The sequence below is a fragment of the Euprymna scolopes genome, chromosome 45 (genome assembly GCF_053919585.1).
Source record: "Euprymna scolopes isolate OS-2025 chromosome 45, ASM5391958v1, whole genome shotgun sequence".
In the NCBI taxonomy this organism is placed as follows: domain Eukaryota; kingdom Metazoa; phylum Mollusca; class Cephalopoda; order Sepiida; family Sepiolidae; genus Euprymna; species Euprymna scolopes.
Window position 1 is genome coordinate 20,291,126 of NC_136526.1, and position 23,977 is coordinate 20,315,102.

At 33.0% G+C, this 23,977-nt stretch overlaps 1 protein-coding gene across 1 annotated transcript; it reads right to left on the reverse strand.

The window, feature by feature from the left end:
* Positions 1-4,218: 4,218 nt before the first annotated feature.
* Positions 4,219-19,611, reverse strand: LOC145269276 (uncharacterized). The gene is made up of 2 exons (XM_080124957.1): positions 19,505-19,611; positions 4,219-7,367 (listed from the first exon to the last, which is right to left on the reverse strand). The coding sequence occupies exon 2, from the start codon at positions 6,601-6,603 to the stop codon at positions 5,620-5,622; it is 984 nt and encodes a 327-aa protein (XP_079981083.1). The 5' UTR covers positions 6,604-7,367; positions 19,505-19,611; the 3' UTR covers positions 4,219-5,619.
* Between the last annotated feature and the right edge of the window lie 4,366 nt (positions 19,612-23,977).

Consider the following 23,977-nt stretch of genomic DNA (forward strand, 5'->3'; position numbering starts at 1 on the left):
TTGAACCAAACATCTTGGTGAATGGTAAGAAGTAAAAAATTATGGACTGCTTTGTATACCTTTGTAGTACACTGAGTAGGGACTATATGCTTGATGCAGAAAAAAAATCACAGAATAGCCAAAGCCAGTTTTATGTTGGAAAACTGGAGAAACATGTATGGTTAGATCAGGGATTCACATCAAAAACTAAACTTAGTATTTATGAAGAATGTATTATCATTACCTTGGTATATGGATCAGAGAATACTTAATATTAACTGGAAGACACTCACGCCTGCCACTAGCTTTTTTGAAATAGCACTAGTATAGAAATGAAAACATTCAAAATCAAATGCACTTGATTGGACACCTAGTTATGATGGCGGACAAAGACTTCTTATAAAACTATTTTTAGGCAAGATAGATAAAGGTAAAAGACCACAACATGAACCAAGAAAAAAGTTTGTGAAAAAGATTTTTAAATTACTCAAAATGGATGTAAATAACCGGGAAGCCCAATCAAAAGATCAATCATTACAAAGAAACACCATCACAGAAAGATGTAACGACTCGGAAGAGTGGTATGTAGATCTTACTGTCGTAAATCATGCTTTAAGAAAGCAGGATGAAAATATTGAAGTGTATTGTATGTGATAGATTTCTTTGAGCAAATACTGGTTTTGTAAATCATCTGAAATCATGCAATCAAAGGCGGGAACAACAATCTTATAAGGAGGCTATAATAGCACAACCTGCAACATTTAATATTTGTGGTTTAATTGTTGTATCGTTAGCGTTGACGGGTATTGCCAAATCACCAAGGCAATTATTATTATCATTATTATCGAAATGTAGATGTTTTTGAATACAAAATATCAAAAATTAATAACAAAGAGGAATTTGGAAAGGTAAAGTAATTATGTTTTGATTTGTAGTGGAATATCAAGCAAAATAAACAACTTAATTTAGCAAAATAGAATTTAGCTAACAATAAGAATTAGGAATTTAGTCTTCATAAATAACAGGAGAAATATCAGGTGGTGATTCTTTATGCTGCATGACAGATAATGACATAGATAGATAGAGAAGAGATGGACAGTTAGAGAACACACCAGTGAGGGAGTTTGGATCGACAGTTAGAGAATCATTGCCAGAGAAGCTAGTGGACAAGGTATAAAGAAACGTACACTACAGTAAGCATGTAAACTCTGAAAGGAAATCCAGACGGAACAAAAGGCCCATATTTAAAAAAAAAAACGTTTCTTGGTGTTTTCTTTCAGAGAACGAAGTTAATTTGCAGAACTAAAAAAGGGCAAACAAGGTATGTGTACACTGTTATTGGTCCATAAAAGAACTGTCCGCATGCATTATTGTCTGCATATTAATTGACCATTCTTTATGTGTTAACGCCGCACACACACACCCAAAGAACTTCATATAGACACAAACAATCCTCACAAAACAGACACATTTTGGTACTCGTTATACATACCCATAATCTACAAATCAAAAAGTGACACAACATTCGTAAATTCACAGTATTAATATGTAAGCAAGAAAGAAAGTTTTACCATGATCCACACCGAAACATCACTGACGCCACTCTCCAGCATTCCATTTTGGAATGTATAATTGAACTAATATATTTATATATATATATATATATTGTATTTTGTGTACAGAAAGTTGTTAGATGAGATAAGTCATTGGTACCGTCGGTTTCAAGCCCGATAATTAGGACCGTTTTAGATATCCATAGCAAGCTCTCTTCGGCCAATACTCATCTCAGAGATGAGTATTGGCCGAAGAGAGCTTGATATGGATATCTAAAACGGTAATTATCAGGCTTGAAACCGACGGTACCAATGACTTATCTCATCTAACATTCCAAACTACAATATATATATATATATATATATATATATATATATATATATAATCGAAATAGCTCCAGAAAAGGCATAAAGTCACTTGATGTAAGAGACTAATATAAAAATTAATTTAAAAATGAAAATTAAAACATTTTGTAGTCTGTTAAAGCAATATTTTTAAATATTATTTATCTATTTAAAATAAATAAGGATGATTTCAAAGTCTGTCGGATTTTTATTTGATAAAATAAAAATTCATAAGATAATTTTAATGGATCAACATTTAACTTTTAAAAAAAGAAAAAAACATAAAAATATATAATAGTTACTGAACTGGATTCTGGTGAAAGAACTGACCTGTTTATCGCCCCATCAGTCTTCACTCCTCTTCACTAAAACCAGTCATTAATTAATCAAGCACTACTCCATAAGCTTGTAAATGCTAAACATCTTTCTGACTAACAGTATAGATTAAGGCAAGCTCATTCTGCTGCAGATATTTTGGTGGCCATCTTTCAATGCATATACCGTGCACTGGATAAGAATGGGAAAGCTAAGAATAGGTCTGGCAAGGTCTTCTCATAGAAATTAAATCATACATTATTACTGGACAGCTATTCAAGATAATTATATCTTTCTTAGACAAGAAGAAAATTCAGGTTGTCCTCGATGGATACACATAAAATCAGCATGTTATTAATGTACGTGGTTCAAGAGTAAATCATTAGGTATTATTATTCCTGATATTTGTAAATGACCTCTCTGGTTAAATTATATTCCTATGACTTTTTTTACAAGTATTTTAATCGAATGTGCTCTTATGAACTCATATCTCTTGTGTCTCTTTGATATAAATAGCCCTGACAAACTTGACAAGCAGCAAAATCTCACCTCTTCATTGTTGAGAACCCTAAATGCCGGGAAGCCTTCTACTCTAATAGTTTCTTCCTTTGGATTGCTAGTATTTGGAATTGCCTCTTTTCCTAACTACGAACATGCAGAAATTTTAATGTAATCTTATGTAATGTTATCTTGTTGCTCAACACCCCACAAACAGGATTCCAAATAGTAGCTCATTACGTCTAAATCATAATACACTTTGCTTGGGATGAAAATGAGTTAAAGAATTATTTTTCATATAACATAATAGAAGTGAGCACTAAACAGCAATAGCACGTGTTTGTGATTTGTTTTTCTGTAAAATTTGACCTGCTAATACATGAAGTGATGTCCTTCCATACATTCATTAATGTCAAAAGAATATGAACACCTGTTACAATAGTGTAATTTCTACCAAGTTATTAGAAAGTGTCCAACAAATCTTCTAAATGATGTTTATGACAATCTTTTTTTTTTACAAAGGAGTTACCACTTATAAAGGCTCAGAGGCAACTTGAGGATAAGGGTTATTGAGTGTACAGTAGTCAATGGGACAATATCGTAGTAATCATTAGTAGTGGATTATTTAAGGGGACAGCTTGTCAAAAATTTGTTTATGATGGACTTGAAAATTACCAAATCGTAGTCAGCTGGAAAGCAGGCAAATGGAAGAGAGTTCCACAAGCGTGCAGTTCTCAAAAAGAAGCTTTGTTCATCAAATCTGCTTAGGTTTAGGTACAGATAAAGAGTGGGGGAAATTATTGATAATGATTTCAGCTAGATGAGTGTTTATTATCAAAGTTTGGCGAGAGAGGACTATAGATTGGGGCTTTAATGGGCTCTTGCCATGAAAATAAAGATAAAGCAGAGACAGGCTAACCTTAACCCTCTTTAGGCTACAAAGTCTATTTTGAACTCTGTCAAGGCAGGATAAGTTTTTTCTAGCAATTCCTGCCCAGATGTGGTGACAGTACTCCATCCTTGGACGTACCTTGCACTTATATAGGTACGAGACTTATTTTATGCGGACTAAAAGCATAATATTCAAACTTTTCATACAGCTGACAATTTCAGAATGGTTCAATGGATTCCAAGTATCAGTTTACAATGCAAACCGTTTTTATTTGCAATGGAAATACTCAAAAGAAAACTTTCTTGGAGCAATGCAAACATTTCTTACAATGATTTCTATGATTTATATGTGGAGTAAAGATTTCCTTCAGTTTCAGTTTTTATATAAAACTTGAATCCAGTGGTCTTTACATTACCCAATAACAGATCAATATTCTATGAAACACCACAAATTATGGGTTGATGAACCTTTTTTATGATTCATAACTGCCAGAGTTTCATTACTGAAAAATTGGAGACCGTATTTCAAGATAGATCTGGTGACTCCTAAATTTCTCATAAAAATTTCTTAAAAATCCATTATCTTTGTGATTTTTTTTCCTTTTCTGCACTTTTACAGATCATGGTAAACAAAGCATTAAAATATTGCATTCTTTCACTTTTTATTCACAGGAACTTTACAAAGTTTATCACGATAAATATTAAAAAAATAAAGTTAAATCTGATGTGTTCTTTTTTTTGTTTCATGTAACATTAAAATTTTGATCGGCCCAAATAAATATATATTGTTCAGATTTCATAAAATGAAATAGGTTTGGTCACATTAAAAATAAATACATCCAATTATGAATATCATAAATTTTGTAAAAATCTCACCATTAATTGATTTCCGTGGATTGATTAAACACATGCAATTAGAGTGTTATGAAAGAGAAGTTATGTTTTAAGGCAATAAACACAATTAACAGTTCTCATTTTCACATGCTGTATGTATATTCCAATCATCATTATTTTGTTTCTTTTTTTGAATTGTAGAAAATTATTATAATATTATGTTAAATATAGTGTGTGGGGGTTAATTCTATGATTTGCTTTGCGAGTTCCATAAAGTATGAAAATCATTTACTGGAGTATGTTATACACATAAAATGTCTTAATGACATTTATTTGGCATATTTTTATATAAATATTCTTAATCATTGGATTTTATATAATTCAAAGCACTGCAATAGTCAGGTGTATGGCACACCATCATATACTTTTTAGTCATCGTTCAAAAATAGTCTTATTAATCAATACTTGGCCTTGAAGTAAAACCAGTTCTTCCTGCATTCTGCTTTTTCTTTTTTGATGTATTCTCCAGAAGAAAACTGTTAATAGATTGTCTGCAACAGGTCAGTGAAAAGGTTCTAAGTCATATGAGACAACAGATGCATCTGTATTTACTAGTGCATCCTGTTTTACTTGTTTAGGATAAGAGAGTTGTACCATTTTGTACTAACCTTGCTAGTGTGGCTTAAAATCTGATGAAGCAGCTACAATAATGATTATGCTGTTCTTTTAGTTGTGCTAGTTAAGAAATTGTCTAGGTTGTGTATGGCAGTTTCTTTTGCAATCCTGGAATTTATCACAATTGGATGATAGAGATATCATCCAACATGTTATTTCTGGCTCTGGCATTGCATGACTTGTCATTATTTGAGTCCTTTTTTATTTCTTTACATTTTCTCATTTTATTCTAGATATAGATGGGGCATCCTGCCGGATGCAAGATATTTACCTATCTCACACATTCAAATTAAGAAATCTTTTTTTCAAGTTCTAATGGTCTCTTAATGCAATTCCTTGAATCTCCCTTGCACTTGGTTCACTGGGTATATATGCCAGGTAGTTTTTCAAATTCCTTTTTATTAGTCTGATTGAACCTATAATTACTGGAATGATAGCGATTTTCCAAAGATTCAAGTTTCTTTCCAGGTCGTACATAAAATCTTTGTATTTCATTATCTTTTCCATCTCAGCTCTGCCTAACCAAGCATCATTGGGGAATTTTCTTATGCTTTCGTATGTGCCTTATTAAACATGATTTTTGTGCAAATGAAGAGCCACATACGTCACAAGAATAAGGTTTCTCTCCAGTGTGTGTTCGCAAATGTCGCACTAGGTTTATTTTGTGAGAAAAAGAAGATTCACATATTTCACAAACATGTGGTTTCTCTCCCGTATGTGTTCTGACATGCTGCACTAAGTTTGACTTGCTAGCAAAAGAAGAGCCACATACTTCACAAGAATAGGGTTTCTCTCCTGTATGAGATCGCATATGTCGTATTAAAGTTGTCTGTTCAGCAAAAGAAGAATCACATACTTCACAAGAATAGGGTTTCTCTCCAGTATGTGTTCGCAAATGTCGCACTAAGTTTATTTTGTGAGAAAATGAAGAGCCACATACTTCACAAGAATATGGTTTTTCTCCAGTATGTGTTCGCCTATGTTGAGCCAAATTTGACTTTTTAGAAAAAGAAGAGCCACATATTTCACAAGAATATGGTTTCTCTCCCTTATGTGTTTGCATATGTTCAACTAGATTTTTCTTGTTCAAAAAAGAGGAATCGCATTTTCCACAAGAATATGTTTTTCCTGCAGTATGTATTCGCAGATGCCGCACTAAATTTGTCTTGTCAGAAAAAGAAAGCCCACATACTTCACAAGAATATGGTTTTTCTCCAATATGTGTAAGCCTGTGCCGCAATAAATTGGATTTCAGTGTAAAAGAATAACCACAAACTTCACAAGAATATGGTTTCTCTCCTGTATGTGTTCGCTGATGTTGTAACATGTTACATTTCAATGTACAAGAATAACCACAGACTTCACAAGAATAGGTTTGTTGTTTTCTAATCTTCTTTGGAATAGACACTTCACAAGAATATGGTTTTTGTTGTACATCAGATTCAAAATTAATTTTTGACATTGAAACATTCAATATTTGTTTATCACGATTTCTTTTTGTGCATTTTTCCATAATTTACTTTTTGTTACTATATATTTTCAAAACTTTATGTCAATCTATTTTAAGATTTTTTTTCAAAATTTTAAAAGTTTTCTTAATATATATTTTAAATTATTAAAGTTTTTTGATATATATTTTCAAAATTTTTAAATCTTGATTAATGTATAGATTTTAATCTTTCTTAATATATATATAATTAAAATTCTAATCTTTCTTAATATATATATATAATTAAAATTTTAATCTTTCTTAATATACATAATTAAAAAATTATTGTTGTTAACGCATAAACAGTATTTAAATTCTTGTTTGCATATATTTTCAAAATTTTAAAAATTAATTCAGGAATATGTCTCACATTTTATTTTTTTAGGATTTGTTGTTTGCAAGAAGGAAATAATAAACTTTTGTCACTAAAATATATATTCAAAATAATTTTATCTTTGTTAACATATATTTAGCAAATTAAAGGAACTTGAGAAATATGTGTTCATTTGCTTTTATGTTCATAATCTCAATTGTTCAACAATCCACCAAATGTTAACTCATTTGGTTATTAAAAATTAAGTTCAAATCATCTTCGAATGATTTTTTTACCTTAGCAAATATATTTATGTTTCAGTGAAAAAATTGTTAACACACTTTACATCAAGAAATTTCAAAAAATGTTGTTTTTTTTTTGAAAATATTTCCATATATCAAATCACCAAGGGAATGAAGATCCATTTACATCCATTTATGGAGTATATTTTTTTTAATTTTGTTTGCAGGAGTTTCTGTAAATATAAAACAAATTTTAAAAGATACATTTAAAAAAATCATGTTGATTTTATAATATTCTTGTGCAAACAAACTTATTTTTACTAAGATGTGAATTGGTTTTAAAATACTTATTCTTAAAAGGTAATAATGATAAAATAATGGATTTTCGTTTACCATCCAACACTTGAATTAAATTGACTTTTTTTAATATTTGGAGAAATGGAAAACTAATAAAATGGTATTTAAAAATGGAGCATAAATGATTGATATGCCGTAAAACTTAATACCTAAGACAAACAAACACTTTTTGTGAAGAGTTATGAACAAGCTTGTTTGCATGACATTTAAGTTTTTGCATGTCAGCTCAGTCAGAAAAACAGGGAGCAAAAAAGGAATTCCAAAGCTCAGCAGTTTGAGTAAGAAAAGCAATCATAGTAGAACGCTTTACAGCATCTGGGAATCTCTACAGTGATGGAGCGGAGTTTTTCTTATTGTCTGGGTGGTCAGGGTATTTATTTTGATAAGAAGGTAAAAAGCAGCATGGTCTTCAGAGTACATTCCATTGAAGTTCTGGTAGAACAAGCATATTGATGCAATATTGCAGTGATGGGACAGCTAACTAGACACTGTGGAACATAATAATTTAGAGGCTTTTTTATGAGAGACTGCTGGTTGACAGACCAGTGCAAATGTGGCAATAATACTCTGTCCATGAACAAATTTTGGTTTTGTAGAGATATAAGATACTGACAGGTCCAAAAATTCTCTTGCCCACAAGAGTGAACCCAACTTTTTTCTTTAAACACCTAAAAAAAAAAAAAGGGCTACTTAGACATAAGAGGCTACCATTACTTCTGGAGCCAAATTATTAAAGTCCTATCTTCAGATTTGCGAAGCAGGATGTTTTTTTAATATTTCATTTAAATTGTGGTAAAGTCAAAGAAACAATGGAATTCCTAATTCAATTGGTTTGAGAAAGGAAGCTAATAAAGTCGAAGCTATTCAATATCTGGCAACATCTTTAGTGAATTTTGTTGAGTGTCAAGTTTGTTGGGGATATTTTTGTTGAGTAGTATTTCAAGCTTATAGATAAATTTACAATGTGATAATATCATTAGCATCTTAGTCCAATGGATAGTGTGCTCTCTTACGGTCTTATGTTTTCTGAGTTTGTGCCCGGCATGCATGATTTTTTTTTTGACATGATAAATGAGTTTTCTTTTTCCTATCTTTTAAACAAATTGAGCATTTAACAAATTTCTTTAAACTGCCCAACAATCACGTTCTTTTTTTATTTTCGTGTGTTCATCCATTTGTTACTGTAATGCAGCGTTCAAACTGCCAATCACATTGGAAACGGCGATTACACTTTCATGTTTTTAACTGCATCTTTTGTTTTTCAAATTAAAGTACAAAAAGTTTATTTTTAACTTTTTCTATCTGATCTTTTAAACAAATTCAGCCAGCATTTAACAATTTTTTTTAAACTGCCCAAAAATTACATTCTTTTTTATTTTCTGTGTTTTTATCTGTTTTTTACCATGCACATTGGAAACGGCGATTACATTTTGATGTTTTTAACTGTATCTTTTGTTTATCAACTTACCAATCCTCCTACATATAATCTGATGATATGGAACTTCATTTCTTCTATTTATTATTTCTTGACCGGGAAAACTCACTATGTCTGTCTGTCTGTCTGTCTGTCTAACTTTATTTTTTGCTTACAATTCCATTCTGGCTGATGGCACTCTCAATCTTTTTTCTGGATAAATTAAAATATCATATTTAAGCAGATTTTATGACTGAACAATTATATCCATAAAAAATGACTAAAATAATAATCCAATGATATTTAGAAGATTACAAATGAACAATGGTCAAAACTGACAAAAAATAATTTTTGAATTTTAAAATTTAACATGTTAACTTTCAATTAAAATATACAAAGTTGAATTTGGTTGAATATAGATGAGGGTTTACAGAGACTAAATGTACTGGAATTTTGTCTATAAAAATAATAGTTACTACATAAAGTTATACATTACATTAAACTGAAAAGGTATATCATTGTATATGACTAAGTTTCATATAAATAATAGATAAGGAATCTTTATGTGTTTGTGTGCACAGCAACTGATATGGTAGAATTTCTTGCACAGCATTTCCATCACAATTTTCCATTACAGACTTGAGTCACACAATAAAAGCCTTGATCTCTTCAAATCATGTGGGTCTGATCATATCCTTGCTAGCATTTTAAGGAAATGTTCTGCTGAATTGGCCCTTTACACTCTACAAAAAATGTCTTGCCAATTTTTGCTGCAATATTTACAGAAAATTTTTCTCTGTGATAATAGGGCTACAAGAATTTTTTTGAATGAACTGACTCAGATTACCGCCATATCATCCCTTTCCCACTCTTTTTTGAATCTGTAATCAATTAGCAACAGTTCACCACCTTAGTGATGCTAATTTTTTTACAGATGGATTTAGATATCCTAACAGTCATCTAGAAATGCATTTACCATACACTGGACAAGCTGGTTAAGTTAAGCGATAGTGTTTGATATACGCAATGCTGTTGACATGGTTTGGCATGAAAGTCTTCTCATAAACATTTATGCGTACAGTATTACTGGACGAATATTTAATATAATCAGATCCATCTTAGTCGCAATAAAGATATCCAGATTTTTATGGTTGTACATGGTATTAATATTCTCTAGGAACCAATCATTCGACTATTATAATTCCTAATTTTTAAAAAAGATCTTCTTGATGCTACTGTGTCAGAAATTGGTATATTTGCTGATGACACCATGCTCTATTCTCATTATATAGGCTAAACGAATGCACACAGCCAAGACAATGACTAACCCCTGAGAAAATAATTTCCAGTCTGTAGCTGAATGAGGATAGAGTGAATGGTAATATTTAATCAGACAAGACAAAGGTATTTTCATTTAACAATTACGAGAAATTTTTTCAACTACCAATTGCCATAGCTAATTTCTGCGAGCATTGATACCACCATATTTGAGAGTCAATCATTCAAATTAACATTTAGATTTACATGAATTGTAACAAATACATAGAATACCTGACCAAGGCTCATGCAAGAAAGGTAGGCTTTCTCTACAATGCTAGAAAATTTCTCACACCGGCCAGTATCCTACATAGTCTCTTCTTCTTAGAAAGTCAAAAAAGAGTCTCTAATCTAATAGGTCTGGCAATAGCTAACAAGCTCCAGCCCCTGTTCAATCACCATAATGTTGCATCCCAATGCTCCTTTTACAAGTAGTTTAATAAAATATACACAAACGTACTTGCTTAACTAGTGCCCACTTCCTGAAAATAACTCTAAACAATACTCTGGTCTTGATTCATTTTCTTGACTGTACCAACATGTATAAGTTGTACATGTTAGAAATGCTTGCTGTACAGCTCCCTACTTAGTATGCCCTGATTCACAGTAGCCCATTATGTACTTTGTTTGAGTGAACAAATGTTAAAAACATTGAGATTATTCATCTGACAAATATTGGTGCTAAGTGGACTTAGGTTGACTATGCAGTGCATTGCTAAGTAGACAGAGGCTGAGTATGCAGTCTATAGGAAAAGTGCATTTAGACAGTGCAGTACATTGCTAATGGGATTAAGGCTGAGTATGCACTCAGCTGATAAGTGGATTGATGCTAAATATGCAGTCCATGTCTAACTGGAGTGATTGCAGTCTATTGCTGCTAGGCAATTCCCTTCTTTATTGTGAAGAGATTCATCGATTTTTTTCTGCCAAGTTAATGTTGATTTAAATGTTTTACATCCCTTGCACCATCGATCTGTGCTACAATGGATAAAGTGCTTATTAATAATCAGTTCTAAGTGACAGCCTTCTTGAGATTGTAGATTAAATCCTCAGTACAGGCCATACTAAGAATACAATTAAGTATTAAGATTATAGACAACAGACTAGAACAAGCTACCTACATGGAATAAGTAGGAAACAATTTATTTTGCAATATTTCATATAAGTGTTATACTTTTGTAAATAAAACTTATAATTTGCATTAAAAACTAGGAAGAGCAACTTGGAATGTTTCTTAAAGGTCGCTTCAATATAAACCTTGAAATAAACCAAGAAATATCAATGTTTTCACTTTGTTCTATTAACGTGCTTGATTATAAAATTTGTGACAGAACTCTTCAGCCCAATCCTGGGAGTTTGAAACTTGTTTTACAAATGCTTACTCCTTCTGACTCTAAATAATTAAAAGGATGTTTTGGTATGCTTGCCTAATATGCAAAATGGATGCCTAATTACTCATCCAATATTCATCCACTGGTTGAACATAAACAATTTCCAATGCTTCCCATTGTTGTAAATTCTTTTGCCCCGCCCGACATTCCCAAATCTATATATATAAAAGCGAAAATGTATGTATGTATGAGTGTTTGTATGTCTCACAAAAACTTTTGACACGGGTCACGGATTTTCGCCAGATAGGTATCATTTTAAAGGTCCAACCTTTGCCCGACAAATATTGAAAAATTGGCCAAAAACATTAATTCCTTCACCCTAAAATCATCAATTTTGTACAGGGAGGGTGTAGCAAAAACCATCCTCTCATGACAAGTTCGCTTCTACGCATGTGCAAATGACGTCGGAACATGATTTAGTTCAAATATTAAAAAAAACGATCCCATTTCGTCAGCGTCGTCTTAGCTCAGTTGCTTAGAGGGCGGCATCATTATCTAAGTAAGTTCGAATCGTGATGTGAGGTGTCTTTTTTCATTTTTTTTTTCGATTTTTTATATTTTAATATTGAAACAGGGTTATTTAAACCATTTTCATGTTTTTTTTGGTTTTTATTTTTAAGATTTTTTAAAGAAGTTTTAACGTTCGTTTTTCTGTTTTCTCCTTCCATCACATTCACGTTCTCTTTTTCGTTTTTGTTTTTCCGATTTTTACATTTAACATTGTTCGTTTGCCTTACATTAGGTTTTTTTGTGTTTTTTTTAGATTTTTTTTAGTTTTAACATTTTTATATAAAATATTTAATAATTTAATATTTAAAAGTTACTTCGCTTATTCTTATGTTTTGATTACCAACCCCAACCCCCAACCCCCCGCCCGAGCACACACACCTCTAAACACCCAGGAAATGCTGGGTACCCACCCACCCCGCTGGTCTTCTATAAAAGTTGACAATGAATTGCCATTTGTTATTGAAAATGATACCTCAGAAAAGGCTATAACCTGTAACATTCTTTTCTTGGTTGTTAAACCTTTCTGAAACGCGACTTCGTATAATCAAAAAAAAAAGTATACACCATAGTAAAATTTGTTCGTAAATTGAGATACCTCATTGCTGGGAAACATATTACAGACCAGCGAGCCATAGCTTTTATGTTTAAACTTACTAATCATGGAAAAATTAAAAATTATAAAAATTATACAGTAAAAAAAATGGAGCTTCTTCCTTTTTCGTATGATATAAAACACTGTCCTAGGAATGAAAATGTCGTTGCTCATATGTTATCCCAAACATGTGCTGCTGATGCTTCTTCTTTGGAAGAATGAAAATCAATTCTTAATTCTTTAATACATCTTGGAGTACAATGCTTTTGGCATTTTGTAAAGTCACAAAATATGCAATATTCAATCAAAAAGATCCAGTGTGTGACATCTGAATGTATTATTTATACAAAAATAAAACCCTGATTCTTTAATTCCTCTAATAATAGTCTTCTTCTTCTTTTCTATTTCAGTGTCTTATTGCTGATTACAAAGGACCTACAAAGGACCTGAGGTAATCTCGTCAGCATCAGACAAAGCCAAACTCTTTGCCAAGAACTTTGCAGCTAATTCTAACCTTTGCGACCAAGGCTGCCAACCTCCAATATTTCCTCCTGTATCAGAAAACATGCTATGTGATATACAAATATCTGTACGTGATGTTGCCAAGCTAATCAAAAACCTTGACTCCAGTAAAGCAATCAGCCCTGACGGTATTCCAATTATAGTACTCAAAAAACTTTAACCAGAACTTGCACCCATCCTTACAAAACTGTTTAAACGTTGTCTTAAGGAGCATTGCTTCCCGTCACTCTGGAAAATCTCATCAGTATGCCCCGTATTTAAGAATTCAGGTGATCATTCATCTCCCTCACAGTACAGGGTGATAAGTCTCCTGTGCATCATGAGTAAGTTGCTGGAATCTGTGTTAAATAGAGAAGTAATCAACCATCTTAGCAAAAATAACCTCCTTAGTGACATGCAATATTGTTTCCGTTCTGCTAGATCTACAGCAGATGTGCTTATAGGATTAGTGAATTTCTTGACAGAGGCTACCTTTCTAGGGCAATTGTTCTTGACATATCAAAGGCCTTTGATAGAGCATGGCATAAAGGTTTACTTCACAAGATATCCAGCTACCGTATAGCTGGAAATGTTTTCTCAATTATTAAATCATTTCTCTCTGATAGGTTCATAAGAGTAGTGGTTAATGCGCAGAAACCAGAAGCTCTTAGTATTAATACTAGAGTCCCTCAGGGGTCCAACTCTCTTCCTGATCCATATCAATGATCTTCCAAATCACATCCTTACATCATTCGTAGACATCTATGCCAATGACACTACTATCTATGGTAGCACATCTAAGACTGTAAACGACCAAGTTCTCTCTGATTCTCTCTCCTCTGATCTTAAGCAAGTGGTACAATGGGGAAAGAAGTGGCTTGTTACATTTAATGCATCTAAAACCAAGCTTTTATCTTTACATCATCAACGCTCTGATCCCCATCTGGCATCAATTGAAATGAATAGCTCTCGTCTTTGGGAGGCCTCATGTTTTGACAAGCTTCTGGGTTTGACTTTTACTCCTGATCTTAAATGGAACACATACATTAAATCCGTTGCCAAGGCCACTGCAAAAATGGTGGGATCCTTCTATCGATCCAGTAGATATCTCACTGCTGATGCAATTCTTTACCTATATAAGAGCCATGTACGTCCAAGGATAGAGTACTGTTGCCACATCTGGGCAGGAGCTGCTAGAAAGGACTTAAAATAGACTTCGTAGCCTTGTGGGGGATGTCCTTTTCTCTTCCCTGCAACCTCTTTCTCACAGAAGAGATGTTATACGAGTTTGTCTCTGCTTTATCATTATTTTCATGGCAGGTGCTCGGCTGAGCTCCATTCTATGGTCCCCCTTCGCCAAACTTTCACAAGAAACACCGTCTAGCAGAAAACAATATCACTAGTTTCCCCCACTCTTTATCTGTGCCTAAACCTAAGCATAGATTCCATGAGCAAAGCTTCTTTTTTAGAACTGCATGCCTATGGAATTGTCTTCCGTTTTTCTGCTTTCTAGCTGACTACAATATGGTTGTCTTCAAGTCTAACATAAACAAGTTTTTGATGAGCCGTTCTATATAAGTTGACAAATTTACTGAATTTTCATTACTAACGATTACTATATTGTTCAATTTCTACTGTACACTCTTTAACCCTTATCCTCGAGTGGCCTCTTGGCCTTGATAAGTGGTGATACCTATGTAGTAAAAAAAAAAAAAAAATCCCAATATCTTCATCAGGTTGAGGTTACATACTGTCATCGATGAATACAGTTGATTTTCTTATGCTTTCCCGTGTCATGTTTGCTCCTTTAAAATTGTGATCCAGTACCTGATGATTATTTTTTCTTTGGACTTCCCTCATTTATCCATTCCAAGCAAATAACTTTGTTCATGTCAAGAGAATTCAAACCATCTCTGCTGTGGCTTTGGATTAGATCCAGCAATATTACCACAAGAGGTAACAGCCAATGTGAGTGCTATATCAACATTATATGGAACACTATTATATTAGCTTTAGAATTTCAATAATTACCCATTAACACTTGGCAGTACATTCTACACAATGTTTTACATGCTATTTGCTCACTACTATGCACCACCACTAATGCCATCCATCACAGACGCATATTCAATTTTGAAAGGCACTATTTTACTGGCACTGCATTACCTTCTGGCTCCGTAAGCATGAGGAAGTTTTATTAAAACAATTTGGTGACCAGAGCAAGTATGACTCAACAGTTGAGGTAGTGCAACTCTTTGAAGCCAATGCTACACATGCGAGAATTCAACATCATGATGGTCAGGAAGATTCAGTAGCACTGAAACATTAGGTAAATTTTTAATGCTCGGATCAACCTCAAGATTATGCTGAAAACGTCCTGTAAGCTCTGCAAATCCGACCTCTTCATCTGATGCAAGTTCTGCAGAAGATGACGTGGTAAATCAGAATCAAAAGATCTGAAACGTATATTGGTTCTACTTCCCCACCGGCCAAGCAAAATTTGCAAATCAGTCCAGCAGCTGGTTTTATAAAAGTGGTAGAGAGTGTTATACTTTCATAAAAAAAAATTATAATTCTTGCTAACGTGATTTAGCATATTTTTTTTCACATAGGAGTCACCACTTATCAAGGCTCAGAAGCCACTCGAGGATAAGGTTTAATGAGTGTACAGTTGTCAATGGGACAATATCATAGTAATCGTTAGTAGTGGAAATTTAGTAAATTGGATTACATAAGGGCTTGTCAAGAATTTGTTTACATTGAACTTGAAGACAAACAAATTGTAGTCAGCTGGAAAGCAGGCAAACAGAAGAGAGTTCCACAGGCATGCAGTTCTAAGAAAGAAGCTTTATTCATGGAATCTACATTTAGCTTTAGGCACAGATAAAGAGTGGGATGAATTATTGATAGTGTTTTCAGCTAGACAAGTGTTTCTCATGAAAGTTTGACAAGGAGGACTATAGATCGGAGCTTAGATGAGCACTTGCCATGAAAATAACGATAAAGAAGAGAAATTTAAATATGTCTTTACTTTTAGTTCTTATTTATATGTTTGGTCTCTTGCCCTATGTGTTTATTACTGTAAAATTCAGTTGAATAAAACCTTGAAAGGGTCTGTCGGTGAAAGTGCACTGGGAGACCACCTGAAGACTTAACTTTAAAAAATTCATTACAGGGAGGTTGCAAATAAGAAAATAACTTTCAGAATAAACACTCCCAACCTCCCTATGTTAAGAATAGCTTTCAGAATAAACACCCTTCCACCTCCACATGTTACAAACGGTTTCTAGAATAAACACCCCCAACCTCCCTATGTTAAGAATGGCTTTCAGAATCAACACCCCCCCCCCAACCTCCCCATGTTACAAATGGCTTTCGGAATAAACACCCTCAACCTCTCTATGTTAAGAACGGCTTTTAGAATAATCTTCCCATGTTCATTTTTATAAACAATGTTCTATTTTACTATTTGTGTCTTCCAAAACAAAAGACACCTTCCTTAATGCTATTACTACCTTAAGTCCGTAATTAATTTTTATTTGCAACATAATTCACAAAAATCAGAAGGTGAATTAATATTTGATAATAAATATGCAAAAAAGTTTTGAGAGGCAACAGTTTTCATATAAAGATTATGTTTGCTAATGCATCCATTATAAAATAATTTTTATTTCGTGAATGCATAAAATAGTTAACAAACTCCTCAACTGCTGCATGTTAAGAATGGCTGTTTAAATAATGATAATCTTTGTTAACTATTCTCGTCGTTCACTTTGTTTCTATAAATACTGAAATTTTATTAAAATCTGTTTTGGGTAATATTTTGAACATGTTTACATGCAAAATTTAAAACCACTCAATACTGGACTTGGTGTATCAGAAGCGGTCATTAAAAAATGGCATGATAAGAACTAATAATTCATCTTTTCGAAGCTTATAACTACTTGAAAAATGTAATTCAAAACCGAATTTTTTTTTTTTTCAATTAAAGGAGCAAAGACCAAATTATAAAAAAAAAATAACAGGCTTAATAGCAAATTATGCAATATCTGTTTTTCTAAATCGGTTTTCTTTAAAAAAAGATTCAAAGAAAATCAACATATTTTGACTTGCTTTGATAAAAAATCACTTTCCTATAAAAAAAATACTATTAAATTGGTAGTTCCATTCTTCATTGTTAAGAATTTATCCATATTTATATTTTAAATTCCATGTACTTTTTTAAATAAAATAATTTTTTAAAATAAGTATTTGAAAACCCCACGATTACGTAAGCATCTTCTGTTGGTGATTAGCCAAACGCTGAACCAGTGATTAATTTTGTTTTGAACTATGGATGAACAGAAGTACGTAAAAAACCACACATCTGCATTAGCTGTCTAGTCTTGCGCATGAAGAAATTTATGTCTCCATAGCTGAAAACAAGAGACATTTTACTTATAAGTTTTTGCTTTTAAAAAAAATGCCAGTCAAAGAATTAGTTTTTCTTTTCTCAAAGAAATACATGAGTTTTTGATTTAATATATTTAATTTTCACTTTATGGTGTGAATTTTTTTTTAATATCTAAAAAAAGAAAAACATTGAATGAAATAGAAATAATTTTTGTAATAAAATGAAACTTTCTGTGCAATATAAGAAGATTATAAGGTTTCATTTTAAAAAAATCAATGTGGTTTTTAAAAAATGGTTTTAAACTTTGGACTTTACAAGTAAATTTGCAAATAACTGTATTTTTTTTGTAATTAGCTTAATTTCATTTATTGATCTTTTATCTTCAATTTGTAATATATAAATTTGAGGAGAGAAAATTAATTATTTTCATTTTAATAGACATTTCAAAATGGGGGGCGGTGAATTTTAAAAAAAACTTTCTAGAATATTATATTCGGTTTATTGGAAAGAGCATAAAATTTCACATTGAACCTGAAAATATTGTAAAAATTGAACCAATAGAAAAATTTTGATAGATTTTTAAAGTGAAAAATTAAAAAAGAAAATTAATTCGTAAAATTCAATTATTTCAATTATGTAAACAAAATGGCTGTATGCAGGCGCGCAGGCACTTTGCAAACACTGTTTTTTTTTTTAATAAAAAATAATATTTCTATTATTTTTTAAACGACTTTAATAGTTTATTTTGGAAGTATATTCCATAAAGAAAATAAACAGTCCACTTTAAAAAGAGAAATTACGAGTTTTTTATATTTTATTCACAGTTTTGTGTTAGGGGTGTTAAAAATTCACCCAAAATTCTGACACACCTAATACTGGACACTCGTATGTAAACCAAAACAATCTGGGGGGGAAAAAAAAAAAAAAAGAAACGTTTTCGGGGCTAAGGAAACATTAAAATGCCATGAAAGCCGTGTAATTTCTTCATTTTTTTATGGTGTTTACAAATATGTATTGTAAAAAAAGGGGGGGTTAATGATTGCTCAAGAGAGGGAGAGCGGTGTGCACTTACCTTGCTTACTAACAAAAAGAGATTGCCTTGCCTTCTCTGCCTTTTTAAAGCCCCCCCCCCCAGGTTAGGTGACAGTTAATCACATGACCTTTTGGTTATTTAAAAAAAAGATTCTGCCCAGTGGTTAAGTTTTTTTAGATGCATTTGTGGCTGGTGTCGGGAAGCTACTCTTTGATTACCTCACCTTTGCTAGCTAGAGATTGTTAACAGACTGTCACGTCGCGGAATGGAGGCAATTCTTCCGCAACTTAAGGTAGGTGCACATTGCTCCCTTTCCTCGACTGAGCAGTCATTGGATTTTAAGGGAATTTTTTTTTTTTTTTCACAGTATTAAGCAAGAACTCCTAAAAGCCACTGAATTTAATTTCTGCTTATTTTTTTTATTTAATATATATATATATATATATATATATATATATATATATATATATATATATATATATATATCCTTTAGGTTTACTAATACATATATAACAAAAAATAATTTTTAATTAATAAAGGTACAGAAGACTTCTGTTAGAAGAGTTTTAAAAAATCCCCTGCCCGCACGCGCACGCCTAATGTAAAATGGGTCTCGAAATAATAACTGGCCTTTGTTAACTATTCTGTACCTTCCCTTTATTTCTATAAATACTAAAATTTCATTAACACGTCGATTTTTTTATTATTATTTTTTTTTTTTTTTTTTTTTTTTTTTTTTGCAAAATGGAATATTTGACTCATTTTGAACATCTGTATCTAAATCGAAAGGAAATATTTGTTCGGGCGCGACACTGTCATAAACAAGAGCTACCAAAAGCCAATAAATTCAGTTAATACTTACTTTTTATTTGCCAATTTACTTTCGAATGACCTTTCTGCTTTCAATAAGGATAAGATGTGTTAACTAAAACGACTTTCGTCGGAAAATATGTCAATATTCAAGATGGCGATAGAAAAGCAGGTTCGCAGAAAATTAAAGAGGAGGAAAATCTAAAAAAAAAGAAAAGAAACTATTTTGAAACAACCTATCTTTTTATTTTTAATATTATTATAAAGATAGTCAAATTCTAAATATTTTACGTATTGCAATATTTTAATAAAAAACAAAATGACAGACACCATTATTATCGAATTGATACTTACGTACCGAACACAAAAACAAACCACAGAATCGCTGACGTCACAATTCTTTGATAATTTTGTCATCATTCTATGCGTACCTTCATAATTGAGTATAATCTTCATGTGTTTTTGTATCTCTCCAAAATATAGCAGGTTGTTTCCACGACAAATAGTTTATTTAACGATTCGCAGTATTTATTTCCTTCTCGCGGCAGGAGTATGTGAGGCAAGATTGAAAGGTGGTGAAAGGCAACCACAACCACTGAACCGAACCAAACCAGCGACCAGCGCCTCTAAAAGTGGATTGGAGCACTAGAGCAGTTTAGCCGTTAAGAAAAATTTGTTTTTATTTGATTAGGTTTTCGAAACTATTTATTATTTTTATTTATTTTACTTTTAATTCCTGACTTCACCGAGGCCGGAAGTAAAAAAAAAAGGGGACACTTCTGCATGACAGTGACGTATTAGCAACAGAGACGAGTTATCGACTCCTGTTCTTCGAAAGAGAAATGACGTCAAATATAAACAAGTGTTTACGATAACACAAAAATGTAACGAAATAAATAACACAAAAAATATATGAAAATCAAAACATTTATTTTATTAAAAAAATGTATCAAAATATAATTTTAATGTATTAATATTATTTCTTTTCAATGAATAATTTAATGTATCAAAATATAATTTTAGTTTGTCAATGTAGCAAGATAGAATTTTAAAAACATGAAACGTTTATAGAGGTTTAAGAATGTTTTTTTTTTTTTTTGTGCAGAAAGATTGTTTTTTTGGGTTTTTTTTTTCACAGTAAGATTGTATATCCATATATCCAAATATAATTTGTGTTTGTCAATGTAGCAAAATATAATTTTAATATAGAAGTTTTTATTCATTGAAACCTTTTTGGCATATAGTGTTTTTGCACAGTTACAAGGGATAGAGTTCCCTTATTTGTACAAAAACCCCTTCCAAGGGATTGTCTTTGCACAAACTTTTAGAAAGGTACGAGTTATTGACCCCTGTCCAACTGACACACGTCCTCTATTGGTCGTGCTTGAAACTAAAATACACACATTCTTCTCATGTCACTGTCATGCAGAAGTGCCAAAAAAGGTATTCAGGAGCCAAGAAATTTAAATTTACCAATTAAAGAATTTTTTTTTAATTCTCATTGAACCATTGATATGTAAAATATTCTCGCAATATCCTTTTACCTATTGATTTTGGTATGATACTGGTCCTGTGCAATCCGATGAGGTTTACTCTCCTATTTTCTGCCTTCTCTCATTGAGAAAGGGTTAGTTTATTGCTAAGGTGACATGTTTTTACCAAGCTGTTTGGGCATGTTTTGCAAGTCAGGGCGCTGACTTTTCAATCTCAATTTTCGACCCTTGTGTCTCATTTCAGAAATATCTACTACCAGTGGCAAAATTGCTATGTCAATATTATAAAATATATTTCATGTGATAAATTTAGTTATTATCTCTAGAAATTTAAACTTTACGCATTAAAAAAATTTTGTTTAGTATCTCTATCTCTACTATTATATAAAATCAACTTTGTGTGTGTGGGGGGGGTGTATGGTCAGGTCATGTCATATGCTACTGGTATCATGTAACCCAGTACTACCTGCCTCATGGTCAGGTCAACAGCAACTAAACTGGTTCCCCCACCAGACTTGTTTGGTGAGGAGGGTGGCTAGTCTCCCTGAAGGATTAAAAACAAGACCTTCCAAAGGGCGAATGAACCCTTTTTCAGGGTCAACGGCCAACTAGTACCGTGTATATTTGTGTGTGTATATGTGTATTGGGGTAGAGAGGGGTCCCGTAAGCCGTGGTGAAGGCAACCTTTCTAGGAGAAGCAAATCTCTGATTTAAAAAACCATAAAGCGGGAGGCCAGTACCCGCATTAAGCTGGTCTGCAGTTTAACTTGTTGCTGGCTATCTTGTACTTGCTTGTTGCTGGATCTCAACATTTTGAACCGAGAGAGAGACTTAGCTGTCGTACAAAGCTAAGACTCTGTAACATCATCTTTGTATAGATACTCCCTCAGGCATTTGGGCTTATGAACATTAAATGTCTGAGGGAGTGGCACTCGTCTGACAAGACGTTGCAATCATCGTGTGTGTGTGTGTGTGTGTGTGTGTGTGTGTGTGTGTGTGTAAGTTCATTCCCTATGGACTTGAAAACAGCAGGGTTGAATTTTATGGAATTTCACACCAAGGTACTTTATGTGCCTGGTAGTGTTCTTAGATAGGTTTTGCGTCAGAATGCCTTCGATAAACATCGATAATCGAAATAATCTGATGAACGAAGGAACAGGCGATTTTGACCAAAATTAACATCTTACACAGCCTAACATCACAAGCGCACTTGAGAAGTTTTATTACCACACAAGCAAAAAGGCCCAACATATAAAATCAAAAGTAGGTTCTTTGATATGACAGGGGTGCATCTGAAATAAATGCTTCTGTTTAAAACACAATTTTACAATGATACTTGACTTTTTCATTTTAAACTTAAATTCAAACCATTATCATCGAACAATCAGTAAGGCCAGGCATATTAAATAAACAGTAAGTTCCTTGATATGACAAGGGTGTGTGTTAAAATAAGTGTTTCTATAATACAGCACAATTGAAGCATGATACTTGACTTTTGCATTTTAAACTTAAATGCAAGCCATCATATATAAAAAATACTTAGGTTCTCCACAGTGCAATGTAGGCTACAATATATTGTGAACTTAGAGCAGGTAATCAATCACTTGTATAATCGATATCGATGACAATAAAATTATGGGAATGTGAAACATTCGTTGATTATTGTATCTTTAGATTTAGATTTGTCTGGTGTCCTTCCTATTTGCCTGTCTAGTACCAATATATAATAGAAATCACTCCAGACAAGGCGACATGCCACTTGATGTGAGGAGCTAAAACTTTTGTTGCAGGAGGTCGAATCAGTTAGATGCCAAGCAACCGTTTAACTAAGAAAGTAGACACAGAGAAAATATGAAAAGTGGCAAAAGAAGAAAGAATAAAAACAGAGGAACAGCTGTAAAAGAAACACGGGATTTATTTTTCTATAGATACATGAGGAAAAATGTAGACAGACTGAAGAAAGTCAACAGATAAAGATTTTGGAAACAAGAAAGTTGGGGAATAGGAAATGGTGTACTTGGGCAGCAGCAGAGACTGCATGGAAAGCAATGCAAGAGGCTGGAAATGTATTATAGAAACTGGATCCTGGGCAGCATGGAATGATATCTATAGAATAAAAGACAATGAAATGGAGTTTCATTTTATATTCAAAAGCAACTTCATTTGTCATCTTCGTTAGTAGCGTGTTCGCGAGAGGAATGGGTTGGTAGGTGGAAGTGTTTTTGTATAAAGATAGATTTAATATATTACCGGCTTGTTGAGAGAATAGTTCTGTTTACACGTGTTTATAGCTAGTAGTCGTCGGGACGAGGGAGGCTGATTAAAGAAGAAAGAAGGAGCAAATCTTCAGTGTATTTACGTGTTGTAGTGGGTGTGTATGTTGGTGTATAGATGAGAGCTGTTGTGTAGCATGATAAACAAAGTTTGTTTGGGTACCGCACATGGAAACAAATGTGAGTTTGAAGAGAGCCATGTAAGCTTGTTGTACTCACGTTCAGCCTGGGGCCAAAGGCCCAGGCGAAGTCTGCTACCCTGCAGAATAAGGAGTAAGAGTTTCAGATTTCGCCTTTCATGTACTCGGTCACATGATTGAGAGCTGGCTTGTGATTGGACATGCCAGAGAGAAAATGGATTTAAAATCTCAAGCCGCGAGAATTAGCTCCTGCTTGTGATTGTAGCAAGTTTCGGCTGCTACACATCACATGGAGATTGATGTATACGTTCCTGAGGTGTGATGAGACGCCTCAGGTAGATTCGATCTGTGTGGACGCAGCCAAGGGCTAAATTCAACAGCAACGGACTGGAAGCTTGATTCTGGAGCTGAGTATACAGTCACTGGAACAGGGTGCTAGAACTTTATGAGCACTGGAACAAGGCAATAGACATTTATGGGCACTGAGACAGAGCACTAGACATTTATGAGCACTGGAACAGGGCACTAGACATTTACGGGCATGGAAACAGAGTGCTAGATATTTACAGGCACTGGAACAGAGCACTAAACATTTACGGGCACTGGAACAGGGCACTAG